Genomic DNA, 20,412 nt, shown 5'->3' on the forward strand with positions numbered 1-20,412 from the left:
CCTCTTGGGTCATCCACTGTGACTGCTGGGCACACCCTGGAGGCTGCCACCCCAATCATGGGACCCAGGCAGGACCTGGCCCAGGAGTGACCTGTGGGGCATGTGCCTGCTCCCCCTTCTTTCAGAGGAGCAGGAGCTGTTCTGTTACCATCTGTCCCACCGACCCCTCCTGCTTCAAGACCTTCCAACAAGGATTAGCCTTTTGGATTTACGCCAGGGTTCATTCCATGTGTGGCACGGCATGGAAAAGTGGAGAAATGGTACCTTCTCTCCCCATTTTGGGGCCTTCCCACTTTCCCATGTGGTTGGGCCCTGGGCAGAGGAAACCTGTGTAAGGAGCAGAGTGAGGACCAAGCTGATTCTACTCCTGGGCTGTCCCTATAGCCAGGCTCTACATTTTGGACAAGTCACCCAACCCCCTGTTTGTACAGATCCTGTCTGATTACCTCTTCCCTGCCTGTCTCTGGGGCAAGCGAGAACTGGGAGCCAGGTAAGACTTTCTTTGTGACCTCAGGCTGGCCCTGGGCGCTTCTATGTCCCCACCTCTGCTCCAGGAGAAGTTCTGGTGCCACATGTACCTGCAAAGGTGGATGTACTCATCCTGACAAGTACTGAAGGCTTTCTTTTTTTTTTTTTTTTTTTTTTGACAGGCAGAGTGGACAGTGAGAGAGAGAGACAGAGAGAAAGGTCTTCCTTTTGCCGTTGGTTCACCCTCAAATGGCCGCCGCGGTTGGCGCGCTGCGGCCGGCGCACCACACTGATCCGATGGCAGGAGCCAGGTGCTTCTCCTGGTCTCCCATGGGGTGCAGGGCCCAAGCACTTGGGCCATCCTCCACTGCACTCCCTGGCCACAGCAGAGAGCTGGCCTGGAAGAGCGGCATCCGGGACAGAATCCGGTGCCCCGACCGGGACTAGAACCCGGTGTGCCGGCGCCGCAAGGCTTTCTTTTGCTTGTTTCTGCAATTGTCAGTGAAAACCTAGGAGACAGTCCTGTGGCATCTGGAGTGAGGGTGGCACTGCAGTGACACTGTCACCCTGTCCCTTCTGGAAGCCGCATTCAGAAACACAGACACTGACCCTTTTCCCACACCCCAGAGCACAGCACAGACTGACGCCACTAAATCTGATGAGGAAATACACATTTAATAGAGAAGAGTAAGTATATTCGTAGGTTGAAGCCATTAGCACATAAAGGATGTACCGACATAAGACTGAATAGGTTTCTGTAGCAGAAATTGATGTTGTTCTGGGAGAAAACTTTTCCCAGTGGAAAATATATGAGGAACCTGATATGTTGGACCAGATGAAACACTTCTCTGAAGAAGGCAGTTCCTGGGGCAAGAGATAGAGTGGCCCAAGGTACCTGCCACTCCTGACCTGTGTTGGCTTTGGCTAGCTCGGGACACAGGCTCCCTGGGTGGGGAGAACTGGTGACTGTCCCTGTCCCTGATCCACATGCTATTGATAGGATGGCTGAAACTCTGGGGGGTTGCTTGGTGACAAAATACTGTATCCATCCCCACTCTCCTTGGCTCTGGGTAGGAGGGAGCCCTGTGGTAGCAGGGACACTCACCCAGTGGGACCTGGGTTTCCTCTGTGTACCAATTGAACTCTGAGGGAACATGTGCATATGGAAGCCCCAGTTGGTCCACCACAATCTTTCCCACAACTGTGGTGAGGGCCTGTGCCTGAGCCTCTCTCTTTTCTGTGAACAACCTGCCTAAGTGTGATCCTTGGCCCCCAGCAGTTGCTGATACAGGCCTGTCTCTGGGCAGGGAATCTTCCCACCGTGAGCCTCTTTGGGTAGGGGTAGAATGCTGCATAAAGGGCCTTATTATTTTTTTGTTGTGGCTTTCTAGTGGTTCTTGTCTCCTCTTTGGCAGGAATGGTGAAGACTTTTTAACCAGGGTGTCTCCTGTTTCCCTGTTCCAGGCAGGGTGGCTCATCCCACAGGCATGCGTGGCCCTTTGTCCTGCAGCTCTTTCTTCATGATCTCCTGGTCTGAGTCTCCTGCAGTCCTCCCTCTTGTCAGAAGGACTGAACATGTTGTTCTCACTCTTCCATGGGGATCTCACTTTTGGGCTCCTGGGCTCCTGCTGCCTCTGGCTCCACCCTGCCTTCAGTAGGTGGTCGTGAAGCCCCTGGGAAGCTGATATGTTGCTACTGGACATGCTCTTTGGAGTGTCTGAAGAGGCCTGAGAAGCCAAGATGTCTGTGACGGGGTGCACCTCAACAGTGTAGTCTTGATAGACGATATCAGTGTCCTGGCCTTGAGGCTGATTCTCTGACTCCACCTCCACTTGGACTTCCACTTCATTGACAACCTCTCTTTCCAGGCCTGGCTGTCCTGTGCGGTAGCCAATAGGCATTCGTGAGGTTTGGGGGCATTGACCGTCCCCCAAAGGTTCTAAACTCAGATTCACGTTGATGGTTTGGGAGATCATCATGTTGGCTTCCCTGGTGGCTTCCCACGTGAGGGGCTTCTCCTCAGCCTCCAATGCACCCCTGATTTCTTTTGCCCCTGTAGCCTGGGATACTCTACTGATCTGCGTTTCGGGTTTGTAATGGTCTGGGGGGGCCAGGTGCCCAATCTCTTGAGGTTCATTCTTGGCTGTTGTTGTACTTTTCCTCCATGCTAGGCTGCCTCTCCTAGCTCCCTGAGCAGTCTTGCTCTGCTGGAATCTGTCCAGAAGGCTATCCTTGAGAGACTCACTAGGAAGTTTGGCCTCTTGTCTGGTTCCAGGGGCCTCCGAGAGCCTACGGGTGCCACCGGATGGGGTCACTGTCAGGGTCTTCTTGGCTTCCTTATACACAGAGGAGGGGGCGATGACAGGTCTCTCTGGGGGTGGAACTGACTTTTTTGCCATCATCTTCTCTCCTAGACCTTTGTGAGGGTCTCCTAGGGCATTGGCAGCCTTGACTTTCACGTTGGCCCCTGACTCCCGGGAAGCTGAAGAGGGAAATTTGGGCTGCGGGTGCTGTGAAACTTGAACTGCACCTGAGTTGAGATTTGTGTGCTTGAGGGTCTGGTAGTATAGATTCCACCCTCGCCTCACTGGAAACCTTCCAATGTGTGTTTCTAGCAAGTTTCGAGTGAAAGGATTGACAAAGTAGGTCTTCTGGGAGGTGTTCACCGAGGAGTTGTGACCTTTCAGGTCTGCTGGATTTCTGGGTTTCATGTGGGTGTTGTCATTGGGAAATGCAAAGTTAGCAGTAAGCCAGGATCGACGCACCCTCACAGGGATTCGACCCTTCTTGATCTGCCCCGACTTCTTTTCCAAATGGACTTTCAGGTCTTTTTTGAGATCTTCCTTTTCTGGGACCCTGGGTTTATAGCTCCTATCCTCATGCTTCCTGGGCTTGAAAAAGTTACGTTCTGCTTCCTCCTTGTCATCTTCCAGAACCTTCACTGAGGTGCTCTCTGGAATCCAGGATAGGTCTTTTTTGTCATCTTCATCTTGCCCTAGAGCCTCGCTTTGTTTGTCTAGTTTGAGCCCTACTGCATCCTTTCTGTGGGGTCTTCTGCATTGCATGGGCTCCACTGTCTTCACATCCTTGATGCTTTTACCTGCAGAGGGCAGGGACGGCTGTGAGCGGCCTTGTTTTTCCATTCCCTGGAATGGGCAGGTCCTTGAGAATTTGCCCCGAGGGTGCAACAGTTTCTGATGTGGTTGGATTCTGTAAAGGAAGCCATCCTGGGGTTTATCTTTGAGAAGCCTTGCTTGACTTTGTTGTTCAGACTGCCTGTGGAGCTCAGGGCTGATAGTTTCCCCAGGAAAGGCAGAGGTGGACTTCCTGGTTTGGGAGGCCCAGCTGCCCTGGGGGAGGCTGGGTGTGGGTTGGCCAGCACCTTCTTGAGGGTTTTGGAGAAAAGAGCGAGTAGCCCACTTCCGCTGTAGTGGCATCTGCAAAGGCCAATCCATTTCTTGATTGTCAGTTGGGATGATAGAGCGAGCCTTATCCTGGGAGGTAGGGCAGGACGATCTACATGTCCTACCCTTGTGTAGGGAGGGGCTTGGTAGGCTTGGGAAAGAGCAAGGGAGCTGGACTGGGGTCGGCACCTGACGCAGATGTATTGGCAACTTTTCAGTCAGAGGTTGGGGTTGATTCAAATGGTTAGGAGGCAAGGGTTGGGATTGGGAAAGCAGTGGAGGATCTGAGGACTGAGTTTGAACTGGAGAGGAACGAGAGTTGACATTGAACCTAACCGTGGGAGCTCTTGAAAGGGAAGGCCCCTTAGAGACCCAGGCCGTAGCCACTAGTGACTCGCTGTGCAGAGAGGGGAGGCCCCAGAAGAGCTGGCTGCATTTCTTCTCTAAGTGATCCCCAAAGACCGGGGGGGCAGAGAGCCGCTGAGGCCCCTGCAGCTGTGTGCATTTGTGCCTTGGTCTCCAGAAGAGAGCTCCCAGAGAACTCAGGAGGGAGCCCGGGCGCATCTGGCCCAGCAGGGACCCCGTCTTCTCTTCTGCTTTCAGCATCAGCTCTGCTCTCCTGGAGATGAGGATTTCTAGCAGCCTCTGGACATCCGGGTTGATGAAAGGAGGGCCGCCAGCCTCTGCCTGCCCGCGTGCGGCGTCTCCCCAGGGCGAGGCCTCTGGTGGGTGCTGGGAAAGAGGCTCTTGCCGGCATCTGCCATGTGGTGAGGTGAACAGGAGCAAGGCCTTGGCGGTCGGCCACCACCAGGAGAAGAATGCAATGGAGCCGCTTACGCGGTCCAAGCCCTTTGTGGCCGTGCCGAGAGAGGCCAAGCAGGAGTTACCTGGAGGGGCGCTGTCTGGGGCAGGGCCTGCCGGGGTGCTCTTCATGTCGGACTGGACTTGTTGAGGTCTTTCTGATGGGTGGGAGTCCGGGGGAGGAGGGTGCTGGGTTAGCAGAGCCGGGGAAGGCAGTGGGGACGAGGTGACAGGAGAAGCATCTTCCTTGGGCTCCCCATGATGCTGGTGGCCCCCAGCAGGGGCTGGATTGTGTTCATCTCCCTGGAGGTCCCGACACAGAAGGGGAGAAGCGCTGTCGTCAGGGAGCTTTCCCAGGTGGCTGCAGGAGACAGGAGGCACACGATGCAGCTGGGAGCAGATGGGACCGGAAGCCCTGACCTGCCCGGGGGGGATGGATGCCCACAGCCCGGGGCCCCTCCACTGCCCCACGCCCTGACTTCATGGAGCTCTGGCTCTCCCTCACCCCCGGGGTACACTCACATCCCATGTCTGTCTGTGGTCTCCCCCTCCCTGGGTGGGACGCTCCAGGCCCTGGAGTCATGTAATGGGTTCTGGCAGGATAAGGACATGGACCACAGCAGAAAGCTCCTCACCTTTGCAGAAGGGAAATGAGCCCTCGAGCCTCCTTCAGTTTCTCCAAGCAGTCTCTGCAGGCTGGAAACCAGGAGACTGGGTTAGGGTGCAGAAGGGAGTGGTCTGGGATTCTTCCAGGAGGCCAAGTGAAATGTCCCTTTTTAGGGGGACCCTGGGAGATCAGACTCTGGAGCCCAAGTGTCAGTGTCCAACCCCCAGGTCCCTGGCAGTGCGAGCAGTGCACACCAATGGCAGTGCTCTAGCATTTAGAAAGTGCTTCCACATCCATCATCCCCTGGAGTGCTCACCACTGCACTGTGGGGGAGAAGGGAGGGGCTCCTCTCAAAGGGGGATTAGCCTTATGGGAATGATGCACTGGTCCACTGCTCCACTCCAGATGCAGGCAGTGTTGGTCCACTGCAGCCCACAGTGCCCCTTACTGGGCAACACTCATTTTCTGGCTCACCATGGTTTCCTTAGCAGCAGAAGCCTGAGGATTCCTGGTGCTGATTTCCTTCCCAGGACCCTCCCTCCCCCGTGGGCCCCTGCCACTGACATCCATAAGATGTGGTGCTGGTCCCTCAAGGACTGGCACGGTCTGGTCACCTGTGGGGGCTTCAGGTGGACGGTCAGGGCCTTACCTTTCAGAGCTCTGCTCTTCTTCCTGCTCTTGATTCTCCTCCTTGTGTGCCCTTGACACTGAGAAACAAGGAAGAAAGAGGGGGCTGGGACCCAGTCCTCTCTCCTTCCCTTAGACAAGCTGCAGACGTTCAGTGCTCATGAATATCATGTCTTGGCCCTTTTCGCTAAAGGATCTCCATGTTCTTTCCTTTTACTCATTGTAGAGAAGATTAATTTGAGAGAAATAGACAGAGCCCCCAATCACTTGTTCACTCCCCACGTAATTGTAGTGAGCCAGTCTGGGACAAAGCTGGCAGCCAGGAACTGACTCTAGTGCTCCTGTGTGGACTGCAGGGTCCCAACTACTTGAGCTATGACTGGTGCCTTCCTATGATACACATGGTTAGGAATCAGAAATGGAGCTCGGGCTTGAACCCAGGCACTTTGGTGTGAGATGATGTTGTCCCAGCTAGAGGCTTAACCACTATGCCAAGTGCTCTCCCCGTACTCATCTTTAAAACAGAGGAAATATTTCCTGGTTTTCTTCTTTGAAAAGCACAGAGGAGTGTTCTATGTGAGATCTGCTAGGAGGACCCTGTTCGCTGTTCCTCTGCTTAAGGGAACCAATTTGTCCGTGCAGTGGGTGTGAGCTGCCAGGGAGGAGCCTGCTGCCCGAGGCCAGCTGTGACTCCAGGCTCTGAACTGAGGTCCTCACTTCCCAGCACTGCCCTCGGGTCTGCCAACACAGAACAAAGGCTCAGCTTCAGGACACCTGACCCAGGAGGCCCCTGAGGAGAGAGTGCTCAGGGCTGTCCTCCCCCAGACATCACACTGTAGGCAGCAGGCCTTGCCTGTTCCAGGGCTCAGTGTTTGACTTTTGCCCCAGTGCCCTCCAGCACACCCACAGGGATGGCCCGAGAGCGTCACACAGAAACCCCAGAAGCACCTGAAGCCCTGCCATGAAGGGTGATGTTCCGTTCCGACGTTTCCCATCTCAGAAGTCTCTAGATGCTTTTAAAACATGAAAATAAGAGTAAAAGCAAGAAAAAGCCCTTGTCTGTTGGGTTCTGGCCAAGGGCTCCTTACCTTCCTGATGGTCCCCTTTCTCTTAGGAGGTGGTGAGGGTGGAGTGCTGTGGATGAATGACAGGAGGAAGAGGCCCAGGCCGCACAGGAAGACAAGGATGATGTTTGTTCCCCAGGAGGTGCAGCTGAGGCTCTGCCACATTGCACCAATGCTTTTCTGATTTTCCATCCTCTGAATCACTCAGGCAACTGAGTCCTTGGAGTTCCGCTTGGCAGAAGGGAGCAGGCCCAGGTCTGCATCACAGAACTGTGGCTTCCTCATCACAAAGGACTCCTGCGAGTGGGGGAGGGGTGACAAGAGGCTGGTGGCAGCCCCTCCCCCACCAGCTGGGCCTTCTAGGAATCTCTGTCCAATTCCGCCTCCTTAACTTATGGAGACCTTAGTCAATTTTCTATTGTTTTCACCTTGAACCCAGATACTATATGGTTCCCTTTATCTAGAAAATTTTGGCTTGAACTCCCCAAAGTTTTTTACAGCTTAAACGTCATTGGGCTCCTCTGAGAACACATTTTAATGGTGTTTTATCAGACAACATGGTGTACATTTCCATATTTCTTCTTCAGCATATATCAGCTGCATTAGGCCATTGAATTTTTTTTTTTACAGGTAGTTCCTTAAATCTAAATCTACAGCATATGTTATGTCACGCTAACCAGGTATCTCTCACCTGTTGCAATCCTTACACCCTTCCAGTCTTAGATGCGTGGTCATTTTTGTCTTAGATGCGTGGTCATTCCTAAAATTTTTATTTTTTCCTTGCTGTTGATATTTACCATTATCCCTCAGCCTGAGCTCTAGGAGACATTACATTAACTCTCTCTTTGCTTAAAAGTGTGCTGTGTTTTGTGGAAGTAACGTGAGTGTTCCATTTTTGGAAAACTTACTGTGTTCGACAACTGAGGACAAGGCATGGGGTGAACTTGTTTCTGTAAAGCAAAAACCAAACCAAACCAAACCAAACCAAAACAAAACAAAAAAAACCCACACCAAACATTATTGAGAAGGTGGTCCTTGTGTGTAACATTGTTCTGTCACATGAAAGTGGTGCAAAGCAATAGAATGGAAGCAACACCCGGAAATTGTTGATTTTTAGTTTCTTTAATGACACTAGTGTGGTTCAAAAGACATCAAAGTAGGTAGAACCAATGAATCAGACATTCTATAGTAATTAAATGTCTATTATTCTTTTATGATCTCTTGGATCATTTTTGCCATGAGTTTTTCTGAGATTTTCAATGGATACATGGGAAAGTGCTTCTGATGGATAATAATGGATAATAAAAATCAAGTTTGACACTTGATTTCAGAGATGTAGAATGTTGGAAAAAACTTTTCTGGAATTGAATGACTTTTCTGTAACACACCAGGCAAATGAAGCCTCAGGACAACCAGCCAATGTGGAATAGAGAGAGTGAAAGGCAACTACAGGGAAAACAGGATCTCAGCATTTTTCACTTAGGACACATGTGAACTGAATAACTTATAGTCCAAACAAATATTAATCTAGAAAGTTTTAACAAGTGAACAACAAAATAAGCCACCTGGTAGTGGATTATAACATAAAAAACCAAATAAATGTCCTTGAGTACAAACTAATATAAATAAATCATCGGCAATAAAAATAAATTATAGAAATAACAACAAATAGTAAATATGAGTATTTATGCTGTTTTTTTCAAAATTATTACAAAAGTAGAAAAATATAAACTGAAAAATGGCAATGATAACTTACAAGGGAAATAACTCCTCCATTTTACAGTGATATATTTTTATCAAAAATATTTTATTTTCCCTCAATTGTCTTTATGTTCTATACTTTCATGTTTTAATTTTGTGCCTCTTAGAATTTTTACATGAGCTCATATTTCTTTATCACAGTCAGCTTGTTGAATATGATTGCTTGTGTTTTTCTACTTTTGGAATAATTGAAAAAAGATCATAGACTTTGAGAAAAAGGCAGAAAGAATGAGTTATCAGATTTATCTTTTTTCTTGACAAACTGGTAAACCATTATTTAGCATTGTGGAAAATTAATTTATCTGTAAAATGGGAATTGTTACAACGTGGTTCATGGATTCCTGAGAACATGAGGATACCTCAGAAACTCAGTGGAACATTGGAATTAAACGGTAAGTTTATTTTAGTTCCAAACATTTTTGGAATCCATACATTAATGTTTTCATACTATACATTTTCAATGAACTTTCTGAAGTATCTTCATATTAAGATAACAGTAGAATGATCTGTAATTATAAATCCCTACATAAAGAAAAACCTTCTACTGACATTATTATTAAGTACAACTCAAGATGAAAACAATATGATTATAAAATTCTGTTTACCACCCTCATTTAAAATTCCCTGAATTTTATAGGTGATTAAAAATAATGTGTCCTCTTTGCCAAGAATAATTTCTCTAAAATGACATTCAGGGAGATTTTATGGACCATGAGGTTTTCAACAAGTGGTTGCTATAGCTGCATAATTAATAAGAATAGTTCAGGGGCCAGCACTGTGGCATAGCAGATGAAGCCGCCACCTGCAGCGTGGGCATCCCGTACGGGCACAGGTTCGAGTCCTGGCTGCTTCACTTCCAATCCAGCTCTCTGCTATGGCCTGGGAAAGCAGTAGAAGATGGCCCAAGCCCTTGGGCCCCTGCACCCGCGTTTGGAGACCCCGAGGAAGCTCCTGGCTCCTGGTTTCGGATCCGCACAGCTCTGGCCATTGTGGCCAACTGGGGAGTGAATCAGCGGATGGAAGACCTCTCTGTCTCTCTGCTTCTCCTTCTCTCTGTGTAACACTGACTTTCAAATAAAATAAATAAATCTTTAAAAAAAAAAAAAAGAATAGTTCAGACTGTTGATTGATTACTGCCTACTTCATGCTTTTAGTTTGGAAATAAAATTCTCATAAATGAGAACAAGCCTCACCTGAGTTGTTTATTACTAGAGTATTGTCGCATGGCCAGCAAGAATGGTGTGGTTGAGATTAAGCCCTGATGTGTGTGTCTGGGCTCTCATAGCTGTTGTCCATCTGGGCTAATGGTTTCAGTGATCCCCAGTCTTATCTAATTTCAAATTCCTTTCTCAGCACCATCTTGGAAGCAGAGACTGGGCCCTCAGCAGACACTGAACCTACTGATGCCTTCATCTTCGCTTTGCAGCCTCCAGAACTGTGGTAGAATAAGTTAGGTTTTTTATTTTGATTTTTTAAGAAAGGCTTAGGGAGAGAGAGAAAGAGGGAGAGGGAGACAGATCTTCCTTCTGCTGTTCCACTCCCCAAATGGCCACAACAATGGCCAGAGCTGAGCCAGGCTGAAGCCAGGAGCCTGGAACTCCATCTGGGTCTCCTACATGGGTGTCAGGGGCCCAAGCACTTGGGCCTCCTCCTGCTGCTTTCCCAGGCACATCATCAGGGACACAAACTGGTGTTCGTGTAGGATGCCAGCATTGAAGGTGGCAGTGTGAACTGCTGTTCCACAATGCTGACCCCCAAAGTTTGTGCTGTTTATAAAATTACCCACTCTCAAGTCTCCGTTACAACAGAACAAAATGACGTACGACACTTCGCTTGCCCTTTTTTTTTTTTTTTTTTTTTTTTTTTTTTTTTACTTTTTGACAGGCAGAGTGGACAGTGAGAGAGAGAGAGAGACAGAGAGAAAGGTCTTCCCTTTGCCGTTGGTTCACCCTCCAATGGCCGCCGCAGCTGGCGCACCACGCTGTTCCGAAGCGCTTGCCCTTTCTTTAAATCTGCTCCTGCCTGCTTTTGAGTCTCTGCCAAAATCAGGGGGCGGCAGCTGCCTCCGTTCCTTGGCAGGCTCTGAATAAGCAGCTTCTGCTTGCCCGCATTGCGTGGACTTCCTCTGAGTGTGCAGTACGAACGACCCATAGAGAACTAGAACCCCTTTCTCCGACAAAGCCCAGTTCCAGATTACATAAGCCATTGTTTGTTTTTGCTGTAGGGTGAGCGTATAGGGAATATGAATTTCTTTCACACTTTCTCCTGTTCCTTTTCTTTTGGGATTAGATTTGGGACTAATCTAGCATGTTAGGCTCACTCAGCTCAGGAACCTCAGAAAGCCTCATGACTATGATCCGTCTTATTGTTCGAAGGAGAAATTTCCTTGTTCTTCTATTATAGATACCAGTGATACTATAATTCTATTTACCTGTAATACTATAACCCTACTATATATATATATATATATATATATATATATACTATATATATATAACCCTACTATATATATATATATACTATATATATATATATAGTATATATATATATATATATAACTACACCGGAAATAGATAAAGAAATACAAACTATAATCAACCCCACCCTCTTTTTCGCATCTCAGGATAAGTTAGGCTTGTAAACTCTGGCCTGGTTGTTTGATAGTTCACTTGTGCATTCATTGGTTTATCTGCTCACTCCAGCTAATGAGGGTTATTTTATTCTGAGTGCTCTGCATGGCCCTAGAAATACGAAGACAAGCACAATCATGGGCCTTGCATGCAAGGAGATCAACCCAAAGTTATGCACTGGAAAAGGAGGGAGCCTTCCCCTGCCTCCTACCCCTCTATGCTGAGTGTTGTGTCTTCAACTTGGTCACCCATTCTCTTCTTTTTGATTCCTTAGGAGTGAGCTGAATCACAGAATTGTGCTTTTGTTGCATGTGTGTGCATGCACATATACCCATGAACAATATATTGTAACGTTTCTGGAAAAAGCCAGTCGTTAGCATTCAAGTAGCCTATTAAGTTAATGTAATATTATTTTGAGTTAAATTGTAAGAGTAGGGGCTGGTGCTGTGGCTCAGCTTGCTAATGCCCCAGCCTACAGCGCAGGCATTACATATGGGTGCCAGTTCCAGTCCCGGCTGCCCCGCTTCTGATCCAGCCCCCTGCTAATGTGCCTGGGAAAGCAGCAGAGGGTGGCCCAAATACTTGGGCCCCTGCACCCACATGGGAAACCCAGAAGAAGCTCCTGGCTCCTGGCTTTGGATCAGTCTAGTTCCTGCCATTACAGGCATTTGGGGCCTAGAACCAGTGGATGGAAGATCTCTCTCTCTCTCTTTCTACCTCTTTCTGTAGCTCTGTCTTTCAAAGAAATAAAAAAATAAATTATAACAGTAAGGTACTGGAGCTTTTTTTTAGGTACTTCGTCAAATAACCAAAGGTAGTTGCAAAGAGGAGTTCCAAAGTGATTTTAGAAAGACAACTTTATTAGAATAAATTTAATGGCACTACTCACATGAAATGATAAGGAATAAATTGTTCAGATGTGTGCATTCTGATCATGCTTTCCAAACACTCCTTAACATTACAGGCCCCTTACTCATTTCCTGGGGTGGCTGGGAATTTTTTCCAGAATTTTTTTTCCTCCCACAGATGAATGTATCCAAGATTGACATTTGACCTGAGATAAGTCCTCTAGTTGGTAGATTATTTTTAAATTGTTTCATTTATTTTTATTTTTTTAAGATTTATTTATTTTTTACTTGAAAGTCACAGTTACACAGAGAGAGAAGGAGAGGCAGAGAGAGAGAGAGAGCAAGAGCGAGAGAGAGAGAGAAAGAGAGAGAGAGAGAGAGAGAGAGATTGAGAGCTTTCATCTATTGGTTCAGTCCTCAGGTGGCTGCAATGGCCAGTGCTGGGCCAGGCCAAATTCAGGAGCCTGGAGCTTCTTCAGGGTCTCTCAGGTGGATGGCAGGGGCCTACACACTTGGGCCATCTTTGCTACTTTTCCCAGGCCACTAAAAGCTGAATCCAAAGTGGAGCAGCCAGGACTCGGAGCAGTGCCTATGTGGGGTGCCAGGGCCACAGGCAGTGCCTTTACCTGCTGGGCCACAATGCCAGCCACTGCTGGTGACTTTTGTTTACTTGTATGTGGGGTGTGCATGTATGTGTATCTTCCAAGTTTTCTTCCAAGTGTACTTTTGCGATTAGGAAAAAGTAGAAATAACAACAGCAAGATTTCCCTCCTAGGAAAATAGGTTAGAGATACTACCCATGAAGAATTATGAAAACTGGATTTTCAAGTTAGCTTTGGGAGGATGGTTTTACACTTCCTGTGTAGAGTTTTTGTTTAAGAGGACCCAGTAGACCGTACAGTTGCACGTATTTGCTTCTCTTGCTTGGGGGCAGAATTTTACTTGTCGCCTTGCAGAGAGTATTGTGGTCCCTTGGAAGAGAAGCAGTAAGAGGCAGCCTGGACTTAGCCGCATTACCCTTCCTCTCGTGTACAATCAGCGATGTCCCCATTCTTCTGTCAGCCTGTGATCTGGAGAAAAGACGAGAGAGCAGAGCCATGGTTGTCTTATGAAGGCCTTTGTTTTCATAAACTGAGGTCTGGGGGCTGCTTGTGATCACAGCGTAACCTAGCCTACCCCTGACTGATACAGGGAACATGAAATACGCGACATTTCTATGAACATCTTGAGACGCATGATTGGGATTCCACAGTGAGTCAGGATAGACAATTTGGGCGTGGGTTTGGGAACTTTCTTTCTTTTTAAAATTTATTAGAGAAGTAGAGTTACAGAGAGAGAGAGAGAGAGAGACAGAGAAAAAGGTCTTTCATCTGCTGGTTCACTCCCCAGATGGCCTCAATAGCTGGAGCTGAGCCAATCCGAAGCCAGGAGCTTCTTCCGGGTCTTCCATGTGAATGCAGGGGCCCAAGGACTTGGACCATCTTCTACTGCTTTCCCAGGCTACAACAGAGAGCTGGATCAGAAAAGGAGCAGCCGAGACTAGAACTGGTGCCTGCACTGCAGTGCCCGCACTAGAACTGGGATGCCAGCACTGCAGGCGGAGGCTTAGCCCACTGTGCCATAGCGCCAGGCCCGAATGAACACATTTTTTAAGGAGAACAGTGTAGTGGGAAAAGAAGAGGCGTGGCCTAGGGGAAAAGTCACTGCCAAGGTCACGGTACAAGAGGGAAGAGCTACAAAAAACAGAAGAAAATATTCAACCAAGATGTGGCAGACAGGCGTGGTACTAGCAGAAGCAGCCAGCGGGGAAGCTACAGGGGTCAGATGCCGTATTATGAGAGAAAAGAGCCTTAGGATCTCCCTTGAAAATGAGTCCTGAGAATTTCTGCTGCAGTGGTTTTGGTGGAGTTGTGGGGAAGGAAGTCGGTTTTCCTGGGGTGACAGAGGGAGTCCACGCAGGGGAGGCAGGAAGCTGATGGAGACCATTCCTTTAAGAGAAGAGAAATGGGACAGCAGTAACCAGTGGCTCTTCATGGTTGTGATTTTTCCACTGATTTGGCATACAATGTTGCTCTTAGACAGGAAGGGTGAGTTTTCTTCCCACACAATTTCTCTTACGTGCATTTAAAGTTGTTTGGGATACGTGATGCTGTGTAATGTATAACAAAGTTTGTAATGTTTTGTGCTAGCATTGAGACTTCTGACAACTGGAGCGAATGCTTGATGTAGTGGTTAGGACTCTCTCTGCAACACCCTGCCTGATATCCAGAGTGCCTGGGTTTGAGACCTGCCACCGCTCCCCGATTACAGCTTCCTGATGATGTACACCTTGGTAGGCAGCAGATAGTGGCTCAACTAGTAAGAGTCTCTGCCACCCATGTGGGACACCCAGATTGAATTCCTGGCTCCTGGCTTTTGCCTGGCCCAGCTCTGGCTGTTGTGGGCATTTGGGGACAGAACCAGCAAAGATATCTGAGACAGAGAGAAAGGTCTTCCTTTGCCGTTGGTTCACCCTCCAATGGCCACTGTGGCCGGCGCATCTCGCTGATCCAAACCCAGGAGCCAGGTGCTTCTCCTGGTCTCCCATGCAGGTGCAGGGCCCAAGGACTTGGGCCATCCTCCACTGCCTTCCTGGGCCATAGCAGAGAGCTGGCCTGGAAGAGGGGCAACCAGGACAGAATCCGGCGCCCCAACCGGGACTAGAACCTGGTGTGCCGGCGCCGCAAGGCGGAGAATTAGCCTGTTAAGCCACGGCGCCAGCCGAGGTACTTCATTCTTTCAACATCTTACTTCATTTTAAAAATTAATATGATAAAAATTTAGTTTGTCTTTTTGATGTACAGTTATGGATTTTAAGATACAAATGTACACACACGAGGGAACTTCAAAAAGTTTGTGGAAAATAAAAATAGAATTAAAAGATACAAATCGAAAGTGTAATACATTTTATCTCTCAACATAAGCTCCACCTCAAGTTCAAGACATTTTTGTTAAGCAAAGATACCGTTTAGTCCATTCCTATAGAACTGAGAGTCCTGAGAATTTAATCACATCAGTGCTGCGCTTATTTTTTTACATTACTAGCAATTACATTGCTGTGAATGGGCTGAGCAACCACAGGGATGCCTGTGTCCCATATCAGAGTGGCAGTTTGAGTCCCAGCTACTTGGCTTCTGATCCAGCTTCCAGCTCATGTGCCTGGGAGGCAACAGGTGATGGTCTGAGAGCCAGCAGAGAGAAGATCTCTTTTTCTCTCTGTCTCTCCTTTCTCTGTCATTTTTCTGTGTGTCGAATAAATAACAAATAAAATCTTTAAATTAAAAAGGTTCTAATACAAAGTATCTTTTCAGATTACAATACAATTAGACTAGAAATTGATAGAAGGAAAACTCCAAAATTCATAAATATGTGGAAACTAAACAACACACTCTTAAGCAACCACTGAGTAAAAGAAGAAATCACAAAGGAAATTAGATAATAGTTTGAGACAAATGAAAATGAAAACTCAACATATCAGAACATATGTGATGCAAATTTTTACCTGTAAACATTTACATTTTTAAAGAAGACCTCATCAACAACATAAAATTTACAAGCTAAGCAACTACAAAAAGAACTAAAATTGAAAATAATAGAAGGAGGCTGGTGCCGTGGCTCACTAGGCCCTGGAACTCCAGGTTCTAGTTCCGGTTGGGGCACTAGATTCGGTCCCGGTTGCTCCTCTTCCAGTCCAGCTCACTGCTGTGGCCCGGGAGTGCAGTGGAGGATGGCCCAAGCTTGGGCCCTGCACCCGCATGGGAGACCAGGAGGAGGACCTGGCTCCTGGCTTCGGATTAGCACGGTGCGCCGGCCACAGCGTGCCGGCTGCAGTGGCCATTGGAGGGTGAACCAACAGAAAAAGGAAGACCTTTCTGTCTCTCTCTCTCTCTCTCTCACTGTCCACTCTGCCTGTCCAAAAAAAAAAAAAAAAAAAAAAAAAAAAAAAAAAAAGAAGGAAAAGAAAAAAAGAAAAAGTGTAATTTTAATTTTAATCTTTTTTTAAAGATTTATTTACTTATTTGAAAGTCAGAGTTACACAGAGAGAGAAGGAAGGGCAGAGAGAGAGAGGTCTTCCATTCATTGGTTCACTCCCCAATTGGCCGCAACGGCTGGAGCTGTGCAGATCCGAAGCCAGGAGCCAGGAGCTTCTTCTGGGTCTCCTACATGGGTGCAAGGGGCCCAAGGATTTGGGCCATCTTCCACTGCTTTCCCAGGCCACAGCAGAGAGCTGGATCGGAAGTGGAGCAGCCAGGACTCAAATGGCACCTATATGGGATGCTGGCACTGCAGGTGTCAGCTTTACCCACTACGCCACAGCACCAGCTCCTTAATTTATTATCTTTAAATTTATCTTCTTATATTTGAAGCAGAGAAATTATAGGAAAGAGTACTCTTAACACATGTCATTTGTTTATTTTCTTTATTTGAAAGAAGAGAAAGAGAAAAGTAGAGAGTGACACAGAAAGCTCTCGCATCCCCTGGTTCACTCCCCAAATGCCCAGGACAGGCAGGGCTGGTCCAGGAGTCAGAAACTCAGTGTGGCTCTCCCATGAGTACTTGCAGGGCCCCAAGCACTTGAGTCATCATGTGCTGCCTCCCAGGATGTCTATTAGCAGGAAACTGGAATCGGGCGCAGAGCTGGAACTCAAACCCAAGCACTCCAATTCGGGACGCAGATATTCCATGAAGCTAGTTCATTACAGTGCCAAATGCCCACCTTGGGAGCCAGCACCAAACCTGCTTCTCCTCATGGTTCTACCACCTTGAGACTTTCAGGTTATTCTGGTGTCATCCAGCCAAACAATGGCCAGAAAGAAAAAAGAGTGAGGGACCGTGCAGCCAGTTCCTAAACTCCTCAACTCAGATGTAGTGCACATGGCTTTTCACTCACTTTCCACTGGTGGGGACGACCCACAGGATCCATGATGAGCAAGGAGGGCCGGAGGTGTACAGTTCTTATCTGGAGCCACTCTCCAGCCATGATGCTTCATGGTGACAAGGGAACAGTCAACTAGCTGTCTGGGTCAGGAGGCCAGTCACCTTTTGTTGCTGGCCACCAACAGAATTGCTGCATTCCTAAGTATGTATAGGCGTGGTTTGACTTGCTGTTGGTCCAAGTCACCAGGTATGGGCGTAGGAGCTGTGAGGGAAGCAGAAGGTAAGTCTAGCCACAGCACCTGAGATTTTAGGTACAGTAGGAATGCAAGTGCACTCCAAAAAGTTTGTGGAAAGATGGAATTAAAAGGTAACTTTTGTAGCAAATGCATCTTGAAATCCATGCATTGTTTTTTCCTAATATATGTTATCCATGAACTTTTTGAAGACCCCTTGTACAAGTTATAATTGAAATATAAGAAAGGAAAGCAGGTGGTAGGAGAAAAAAAAACATTTAAAATCCTGTTGCAGTTAAGGATACCAAAAGTATCATGTGCAATTGAACTTTTTCTGGAAATTCTATAAATTGATAAGGAACAAGATTGCTTGACCATTTTTAAATTAAAACGACCGATGTAACATATTTTAGGAAAAGCTAGAAGATTGAGATATTTTTAAACAGCTTCTTTTGATTAGTTTAGAATCAGTTTTGTATGTGAGAGGAAACAAGAGCTTTCTGCTCCAAGAAACAGCAGCATTCTCAAATGTTCACTCCCGCCTGGGGCAGGGGGGTAACTGTCCAGTCCAAGCTGTCTGTGAGAGGGCAATTTGGACAAGAAACTGAGTCACTGGCTCACTTTGGGTTTGTTGATGCCTCTTGATTTATTTGCCTTTTAATCATTTGCTAATCTGTGAAATCACTGTTCCTTACTGATGTTTGCAGGTACAGTAATAATAATGACCACTCACAGAGGCCTCCCTGTAGAGAGCCGTGCAGACCCTTGAGTCAGTTTTGGGTGGCACACAAGTCAGATTCCATCCTTGGTGGGAGGATCTGTCATGAGTTCTTTAATGTTCTTGAGCCTTGGTTTTCTCATCTGGAAAATACAAATATTGGCAACACAAAGTCAGAAGATCCATGAATTAATAAATATGAAAGTGCTGCACAAGACAGAGACTACTAAACACAAACTGATGAAGCAGCTGTAAAATGCAGAAAAATATCAGGGTTCTATGAGTGAAAGCAACATGTAGTACACCTGTCATGGGGTCCCACACTTGGAAGGTGCCAAAAAAGAAAAATAAAATAAATTGAACATGAGAGATGGAGAAATGTTAGAACGACAGACAGCAGAACAACATGAAGTAGTGTTCTAACTCATTTACAATGATAGGGCTTATATTCAGAATTGTCAAAAGCCTGTACCTGTAACACACACACACAGAACACACACTTAATGCTAAGCTTGTAAGCAAAGAGATGTAAAGGTGAAAGGGAACTTTGGATCTTAAGTTTCACCAGGACCTCACCTTTTCTGAGTACTGGAAGAGATGATAGGTGTGACACTATTGCCTTTTCCAAAAGCTAGCTTTTATGGGGAATCCTAACAGATATGAAAGATGACAAAGAAAATTTGATAAAGCCACGTAAGTAATGCCCATGAAGTGATCATCACAAGTGTTTAAATGGGATGAAAGATGGGGGAAAAAAACCCTAAGAACCATTGAAAAGCAGCAATTGATCCTAAAGAACAGAACTGAGGGATGGGTGTTGGCCTAGCTGTTAAGACTTGGGTTAGGAATCTGTGTCTCACATAGGAGTGCCTGGTTTAGTACCCGGCTCTGGCTCCTGACTTGAGCTTTCTGCTGATGCGGATCCTGGGAAGCAGTGTGGTGGCTCAAGTACTTGAGTTTCTGCCATTCATGTAGAAGACTTGGATTACGTTCCCAGCTCTTGACTTCACCCAGCTTTAGCTCCTTGCCTTTATGGATATTTGCAGAACAAACCAATGGAGCTCTCTGTATCTCTCAAATAAGCAACACATTTTTTAGAAGAATAGCACTGTGGCCGGTGCCGCGGCTCACTAGGCTAATCCTCTGCCTTGCGGCGCCGGCACACCGAGTTCTAGTCCCGGTTGGGGCGCCGGATTCTGTCCCGGTTGCCCCTCTTCCAGGCCAGCTCTCTGCTGTGGCCCAGAAGTGCAGTGGAGGATGGCCCAAGTCCTTGGGCCCTGCACCCCATGGGAGACCAGGAGAAGCACCTGGCTCCTGGCTTCGGATCAGCGCGGTGCGCTGGCCGCAGCTCGCCAGCCGCAGCGGCCATTGGAGGGTGAACCAACGGCAAAGGAAGACCTTTCTCTCTGTCTCTCTCTCTCACTGTCCACTCTGCCTGTCCAAAAAAAAAAAAAAAAAGAATAGCACTGTAATTATAGATTGGAGACCTACATTTTCCCTATTTTCAAACATGAACAATGGCTTCTTATTATAAAAGGTATTTATGTTCATTATAGAAAAAGCCACCATGTAGATAAGCAAAAATTTTAACATTAAAAATTATTTTTAATTCTTCAACCTAAAGTTAATGACTCTTAACAGCTTTGTATATATTTTGTCAGATGCACATATGTATGTGTATTCTCTAAAAATTTGAATCTTGCATACAAATAGTTTTATAATATGTTTTTTCTTTGAAATATATCATGAACAACTTTTCACGTCATTAAATAGCTTCGTGTTACATTTCTAATGAACACATGGCACTGCATTGCATAGGGCATAATTTAACTAGTTCTCTGCTGAATTAAATTGATTTCCAGTTATTTCCCACTAGAGACAGAGCCACACTGGATAAATTTAGGAACACATCTCTGTTTGCATCTTTCATGATTCCTCAAAGTCAGGGCTGGAAATGGAACCCCAGGCTCAGAAGTCTCCATTGACGTATATGGCTCCCTAGTTGTCCTATGGAAAGTTTTGGGTAGTATCTGTGTTAAAATGAAGTTTAAAGAAGTGTTGGATATTAGAGAATCCCTCAACTTTGCCTCAGTTCTTGGGGAAAGTTATTGAAAGGTAGTTTGTGTTCAAATAAGTGCAAACTGGTAAGCTCCGTCTTTATTGGTGCCTTTGAGAACAAGTCAATCTCAAAAGATGGAACTGAAATCATTATTATAATTGAGTCAGGGAGCCCAAAGGTATATTTAATTTAGAAAAATATTATTAATTACCGAGTTCCCAGGTGGCCAAGTGAATGTTTTCCTGGGTAATCTTGATCCTGTTTGAAGCCACCTT

General features: G+C 46.8%; 1 protein-coding gene across 1 annotated transcript; it reads right to left on the minus strand.

Annotated features, from left to right (window-relative positions):
- Positions 1-966: 966 nt before the first annotated feature.
- LOC133771069 (spermatogenesis-associated protein 31E1-like) lies at positions 967-17,230 on the minus strand. Its single transcript, XM_062206794.1, has 5 exons — positions 17,141-17,230; positions 10,755-10,950; positions 5,930-5,987; positions 1,789-5,034; positions 967-1,123 (listed from the first exon to the last, which is right to left on the minus strand). The coding sequence occupies exons 1-5, from the start codon at positions 17,228-17,230 to the stop codon at positions 967-969; spliced, it is 3,747 nt and encodes a 1,248-aa protein (XP_062062778.1).
- Between the last annotated feature and the right edge of the window lie 3,182 nt (positions 17,231-20,412).

This window comes from Lepus europaeus, chromosome 12 (assembly GCF_033115175.1).
Source record: "Lepus europaeus isolate LE1 chromosome 12, mLepTim1.pri, whole genome shotgun sequence".
NCBI lineage: Eukaryota > Metazoa > Chordata > Mammalia > Lagomorpha > Leporidae > Lepus > Lepus europaeus.